The following is a 7,500-nucleotide window of genomic DNA, read 5'->3' on the forward strand; positions in this document are numbered from 1 at the left end:
AGTTTATCTGGATTCTTGCATTCCCATATCTACTTCAAAGGAGGAAGGAGATGGTTCTAAGAAAGCCCTCACTGGGGTAAGTGTCAAGTGCTTCTGTCAGTGTACAAAACTATTCTTCCTTACCACGGAATGGTTTACTCTGCATGTTGCTGTCAGGCCTCTGTACTCCTGAAATGATATGCCTCGGACACTTGCAGCAATGTAGGATACTTTCAAGTGAATTAATGTCTTCCTATTTTATGCAACGAGACTTAGACATGTTGAAGTTACATTGATGACGTGACAGAAGCATATACAAAATTTTGGTGTTAGTGAACAAACTGCTGATACGGTTTGCATCAAAACAGTACAAGCTTTGTGTAACTGCTTCCAAACTATCATTTCTTCAGCTACTGTAGAAAAGCTATTTTGCTCTACCGTTCAGCAGAGCTTCAGTGCTTACAGAACTTGAGACAAATGAAATGGGGTACAAAACTTGGTATCTGCATTTCAATCATTTAGTCCAAAAGTAGATTACTTCTTAGTAGTTAAACACGTGAAACTATATTAACAAAGTAGTTTATGAAAACCTTGACGATCACAGAACTGTGTCAAAATTTTTTCTTTTAAGAAGTGTGTAGTATTTGCAGTAGTATATTAAAATCTTCAATTTGCATTGTAATTTGTTACCAAAATTTTTTTTTGTAAATCATTTTGACTTTGTGAAGTTAAGATCATTGTTTGATGTTCATTTGATAGGTTTCTCGTTATTGGAAATGGACTCATTAATCTAAATTACACTGTATACGGGGGAAGTTGCTGACCTATTGAATGAAGGAAACAGAGATCTTAATTACATTATCAATTTATATGCTTGCTAATGGGAACAGTTTGCTTGCTTTTCAGATTCAGAAGAAAAGAAAACCATGAAAGTAGTTTACCGTTCCCTTGCCAAAAAGCTTCATTATAGTACATCCCTATTCCACTGTATATAGTCATACATTTATGAATAGACAGTCATTGTTGTAGATTTACAGCTTTTGATAGCTGCTAGGGCCCTCATGAAGACATTATTTTCATTAGTTTAAGTCTAACATGTACTCTTCATTTCCCTGCTTCATTTGTGTGTGTGTTCTTGTGAGCTTATAGTTTGTGCTCATTTCTTCTGTACCACTTTGGTGTCCCCCTTTTAAAGAGGAGCTGTGAAGCAACCTCGGGTGGGGTGTGTGTGGACTTCAGTATTTACATCACCAAGACCTGACCCCCCTCAGAATGTACATGAAAAAGCAAAACATGAAACTTTTACTAATGCCAGAAAGATTTTACATGAAGCATATGGACATGAATTTATAATCATGCAAAATAATATTAAGATTTTATTTCCAAGGGGAAACTTTTATGAGTGTCAGTAAGATTTCACATGAAACATAAGGACATGCCTTAACATTTGTACAAAAGAAATTACCGAGACTTTCCTTAAAGACTTTCACTAAAATATTACTACAACCCACACACCCTCTGTGGTGTTGCTTCTGGCCATCCTTGTTTGTGTATATCACATCTGTTTCCACATTTTTCGGCTCAACTCATTCTTACTTATTCCCATTCTTTGTTCTTTTCTCTTTATTCTACCCTTGTACCTCTTCTGCACTTAACATACACATGGGACTTTTTGGCCCATTGCACTCACTCCTCACATCACTGGAAGAATGTAGATAGGCAGACTTGTAAGGAATGCTGAATTTTTCATAGCTTTATATTATCAGTATCATGTGTAGGTTATTCCATTTCCCCTATATTGGATGCTCACTAAAAATCTTCATCATCTCATTTGGATTTATTACTGTATTGATAGAAATCCTCATTTTGTAAAATATATTAGTACCTGCCCAAAAAATGTAGAAGTTAAATCAACATTTGTTATTTTCAGGCCTTTTTTTGAATGTGTAGTGTTTGTAAATTATGGTTTTAATGAAAAAAAATTATGCATTTCTTTTGGTAAATATAATTTTTGTTTTTAAAAATAAACATGGACTTATTTGAGTTTTTGCGCAGGACTTGGTGAAGGACCTGAAGAGCGAGCTTAGTGGCAAATTTGAAGACACCATTCTTGCCCTGATGACCCCTCTGCCGCTCTTCCTTGCCAAGGAGATCAATCACGCCATTGCTGGGGTTGGAACCAACGAGAGAACCCTAGTGGAGATCCTGTGCACTAGGGACAATGCCTCACTTATGTATGTCTGATGATTCTTATTGTAATGTTTCATTGTCAGATGGTATTTTATGATAATGTTATATGTATATATGCATCTGCTTTGTCTGGCTCTGTTTTTCTTCATGGGTTTAATGTGAAAGATTTGCAACTTCTAAAAAATTTAGTAAGCATACCTTTATTCAGACACAATAGAAATTAATTTGAGCAGTTGTTTATTTTAGGAGGCATTTCAATTCCAAGTATTATATAATAAATGGAATTAATCATCAGGATTAATCATGCATTTCTTTCCATATCAGGTTGATCAAGAATGCTTACTACCAGCATTTCCGCAAGAAGCTGGAGGAAGACCTCCATGGCGATACCTCAGGAGATTTCCGCCGTCTCCTCATTTCAATGTGCGCATGTGCCAGGGATGAGGCGAGCTGTGATCCAGCCCTGGCAAACAATTTGGCCCAACAGCTATACAAGGCAGGTCAGTTGTCCGACCTTAGGTTGAGAATATTTTTCAGTAGATTATTTTTAGAAGTTAGAAAATCACTTGTATTTCTTTGTAGTATGGAGGTGTTTGATTACATAAGGTATGTTGAAAGAGCAAAACAAAATAAAACAGATTACTAGTAGTTTTACTGAAAGGTGAGAAATTTCACAAGAAACCTATTCTATTTATATTTTTTTCTGGCATTATATCAAGATCAGGGATAACTTTGTCATTCATGATGGATGTATATGGTACTTATTAATTGTAGGTAAGCAATTTATAATGAATTTAAATGGTTTGGTTGCTGAATACTTTGGTTATGAAGATGTTATGGTGTCAGTGAAAAGAGAATTGAGTGAAATATTCATTAAACATGATTGCTTTAAAATTATCAGGATGAACAGGAAACATTAGTGTACCCTATCTTATCCAAGGGAAAATAAAAATGGACAATTTGGCTTGGATTCTGAAGTTCTCCGATTTATTGTTTCTTTTGAGAGAGAAAAAATAGTCATATATATGAATTCCAAAGAATGTGAAAAAGAATAAGAAAGGTTAATACTTTTAAGAGAAAAATGTATCTGATAATTTGGAAAATTTAGCATCCTCCTATAAGAGCCACAGGGTAAAAATGAAGACCCAGATTTGACAATGAATAAACAAGTATTTGAAAATGGATATAGGAAATATACAATATTGATAAGATTTGGATATGCTTCATTTGAAACAATTTCTGGTTATTATTATTTTTTCATTTTGTGCAGGCATATGAGAAAGCATATATGTATTTTTAAATCTTTTGATATGTAGGTGAAGGCAAGATGGGTACAGATGAGGCAGAATTCAACCGCATTCTGTCAGCTTACTCGTATCCCCTCCTGCGCTGCGTGTTTGAAGAATACAGGAAGATTAAGGGAAAGACCTTTGGCGATGCCATTGATTCTGAGCTGTCTGGAGACCTGAAGCTTGGCATGAAGACCATCTGTAAGTATTGTTTAGACAAGTTTAGATTGTTGTCTTTGCTGTAGATGGATTGTTCATTTCTTATTATACTTGCCATACAACAGCCTCAATGCTATGATATATGTCGTCCTAAGACATGGTAATTCTTCCTTCTATTTCTATGGCTCCACTGTTCTCTCATATCCACTTCACTTCACTTCACAGTTAACTCCCTTCTAATACCTTGCTCGTTGTCATAGGATGGCATAGGAGATGGAGACTGAGGCTGAATGAAGGGGATCACCCCAACCTTGGGCCTCAGTCCAAGGGGTAGATGATTTCTTTTCCTCATTTTATTCTGACTCACCATGGCTAATGATGAAGATTCTTTACTCTTAATAGGGACATTAAGGCTTGCCCCTTCACCAACTAGCCCATCTAAATTTGATTTACATGGTTTTCCAAACCCTGTCCCTTCTTTGACCACGGCTCTGACCACTGGTACTAATACACCCTCCTTCACACGTACTGATAACTTTATCCATTCCAAAACACCCACGCAGGTTATTACTCGACCAGAAAGCACCCCTTCCTCTCTCCCAACATTCTCCTCTCTTCCTCCTACTGCACAGTCCTCTGCTATGTCTGCCCTCCTCTTCCCTTATTACTACTCTTCATTCTTATTGTCCTCCCAACCCACAGAACTACTACTCTCCATACCATCTCATCTTTCTCTTGCCCTTGTCCTTCTATTACCTTTACCTCTACAAACCTTTTGAGTACTCTCTTTGGCCCAGCCAAGTGGGATCGATTCTTTGTGATTCCCACTGCAGCTCCCTATTCAGAGAATACCCTTCTCTTTCAACAGTGCCTCCAAAAACAAGTAGGCAATGTTACCTTTTGCAGTCTCTCCAATTGTTCACACCTTGTCACAGTTACATCTAAATCCTAAACTTGTGCACTATCTACCCTAACTGACCTCGCTGGCAAACCCATTCCTGACGAATCTCAATCCTCTCCTAATACTTGTACTGGAACTGTTTCTGTCCCCCCAAATGCTTGTCTTATCTACAACAAGGGCTAGTCATGCTGTGAAAATGACTTACTTACCTGCCTTGCTGCTGCTGATGCAGTGGCAGTACATTGATACTCTATTCCTCCCAGAGGCCAGCGTAAGTCCCATGTCAATATTGCCAAGATTAGCTTCAATAGACATGACCTCTCCCATGAAATTTATATTGGTGGATTGTCCTACCTTGTCCAACCATATTGACCCCTTCCTCATCAATGTCAGAAATATTGGTGTTTTGGCCACCCAGCCAAACACATGTCACTTCCCTCTATGTGCCTAACCTGGTCATAACCGTTCAGATTGCCTTGCTGTCATGTACATGTGCTAATTTTGGAGAACCCCATAATGTATTTTATAGGAGCTGCCCTGCCTATAAGCTCGATTGTGAGGTAGCAGTCTTCAGATTCAAATTAGGCCTCACTCTATATGAGGCCAGACAAGAAGCATGACAACGAGATTTTTCTCTCTAATTATTTCAGAACAGCCTTTACTCTGCTCCCCACCATCTTCACAAGATGCTTCTGCATCTCCACCAGTATCTCTTCCCTAAACCCTAAACCATCCTATGTCTACTTGTCCTATCCCCCTGTCAAATTTGTTTTCCAGTCTAAATCCAGATACTCCAATGTCTACCACTTCTCTGATACCTACCCCCTCTTTCTCACTTTATTTGTTGCACCAGGCAACTTAAATGTTCCACTCCACCCTCTCCTACACCCTCCTCTTCTGCTCCTCAGATATCTATCTCTTCTTTTCCTCCTCATAAAAGAGCCTTTGTTTCTCAGTCCTCTTCACCCAACTCCCCTCAGAAACCCTTGAAGACGTCCAAAACTACCTAAAGATGACCCAAGGGAACACTCCGCTCTCTCATTCACCCCCCAATCCCTTTGTTCCTACTCTTACATTTAGAGTATTTGCAGATATCTATCCTCCTCCTCAAGTTCCCTTCACCACACCTCCACCTACACCCTCCCAACATTATGGCTCAATTTTGGCACTGTTATTGAACGACTCTTTTGGTTGTAGTCTGTAGTTACAGAGAGTTCAAATCTTGCAGTGCTGTACCCTGTCCTTTGGTGTATTTCAGTGCCATCTCATCCTGGACTTTTTAACTGGAAGTTTTTGTGTTCTCAGTTGGAATATGAAGTTGATCCTTGTTTGAATAGACTAAATGAGGGAAGTCTTGTGTCCATGGAAGTGCAGTAACATGCCTCTGGTTATTTCACCAATGCCCTTGTATGAATCTTATTTTCTTGGTCAGATCTCAACATGTTCATTGCAGTTACTCTGTGTATTATATATTGCTGGAATAACAGTGAATAAATCAAGCTGATACTTTTTTAAGATTTGTTATTATTTTTAATTTATTGTTGGACTTGATTGTGATTTTTGCAGTGTGGATAACATATTTCAGCTAATGCAGCTTATAAGATTAATTAGGTTTGCCTTCTCTCTAAGCTGAAGTTGGGAAGATTTTTTTTTTTTTTTGTTGCTTAAAAATACCATCATACTCCTTGATTTTCTTGCTGACTGATTGGCACTGTTCAATACTTGTTCAATTTTGATGTTTTGGTTGGCAGTTTTAATCCCACAACCATGTTAATTTGGAAGAAAAGAGCATTGCCATAGATCATTTCTGAGAGTTGGCATATTGTGGATATGTGTGTGTATGTGTATGTGGAGGGGTGGGAGACAGGTGATATAGACCAATCTTTTCTGTATATCACCTGAAAAAGGGTTGGGGTGAAACGATGTTAAAATTTGTCCATAACAACTTGGATCCATTGCATTGGGGTCAGATTTTTGGAGGGTAGACTGTACATATATTTACCTTGTTCTATTTGTTGGACTGTTCTCGTAACAAATATTGATAAGGCAATATCTGCAGATCTGTTTTTTTCTTGTAGCTTTAAGGAGGAAGTGTGACACAGTGACATCAGTTTATTTATTGTTTTTACACACACATGGCTCCCCAAGTACTTAGTCACCAATAAGTCAATTATTGGTACTACCTTCCTCACCTGTCTATCACTTTCCTGCTTTCAGAAATGTTTTCTTCTATCATATATTGCTCTCAGTAATCTTAATAACATTATAATATTTTGTAGAGTCTACAGTGATATAACAGCATTGATATTGATAGCCCTAGTAAGATAAAAAAGATCTGAAAATTCATGGAAAGGTGAAATAAGGTGAAGTCAGAAGCTCTACCCATTGTCTCCTTGGTAGCAGAGTACTTTTGAAGCCATCTGTGTGTAGAGATATTTCACAAAACAATTCATTGTGTACACAGCATTTTCCCAGGATAAGTGTTTTTATTAGATCCATGATATGCTAACAATAATTTTTCTAATGAATGTTTTGCGGAGTTGTATTTAGCTGAATTATTTTTTCTGATGAATTTTGCTCCTGTGAATTTTGAAGTTGACTATCAATTTTCCTCTATGAAATCCCCCTATATATTCTCCCAGTTTTAAAAATAGTATAATCCATGATATCATATAACAAGTAGGAAAATAGAAGAAACTCTTAATGAATTCATAAAAAATTTCAAACATATTATCTATCAGTTTGCTGGTTCTCTCAGAGTGCCATACACCCTCATTTCCTGGCAGAATAAACATTTTGGAGGATACCTGTGGGACACCTGTCATTGAAGGGTTAAGATGAGTAAAATTACTTCAGATTTGTAACTATCACTTCAAATCCTTCTCTTTTTCAGATCAGTGCATCGAGAACCGAGCAGCTTTCTTTGCCAAGGAGCTGCATAATTCCATGGCCGGGGCAGGCACCAATGACAGGGCTCTTATT

The 7,500-nt window shown here is 37.6% G+C and overlaps 1 protein-coding gene across 13 annotated transcripts in view; it reads left to right on the forward strand.

Annotated features, from left to right (window-relative positions):
* Nucleotides 1-7,500, forward strand: part of LOC113826864 (annexin B10) — a 67,486-nt gene that overhangs the window by 54,492 nt on the left and 5,494 nt on the right. For 8 of the 13 annotated variants that reach the window (XM_070117153.1, XM_070117151.1, XM_070117148.1 and 5 more), the window contains 4 exons: nt 2,035-2,213; nt 2,494-2,669; nt 3,486-3,659; nt 7,412-7,500. The exon at nt 7,412-7,500 is cut by the window's right edge and continues 93 nt beyond it. In XM_070117153.1, coding sequence (XP_069973254.1) covers nt 2,035-2,213; nt 2,494-2,669; nt 3,486-3,659; nt 7,412-7,500 — 618 coding nt within the window. Of the gene's footprint in view, nt 1-40; nt 77-2,034; nt 2,214-2,493; nt 2,670-3,485; nt 3,660-7,411 lie in introns of all 13 variants that reach the window. The other 5 variants (XM_027379763.2, XM_027379765.2, XM_070117150.1 and 2 more) reach the window with 1 other exon arrangement.

This window comes from Penaeus vannamei, chromosome 39, assembly GCF_042767895.1.
Source record: "Penaeus vannamei isolate JL-2024 chromosome 39, ASM4276789v1, whole genome shotgun sequence".
In the NCBI taxonomy this organism is placed as follows: Eukaryota; Metazoa; Arthropoda; class Malacostraca; order Decapoda; family Penaeidae; genus Penaeus; species Penaeus vannamei.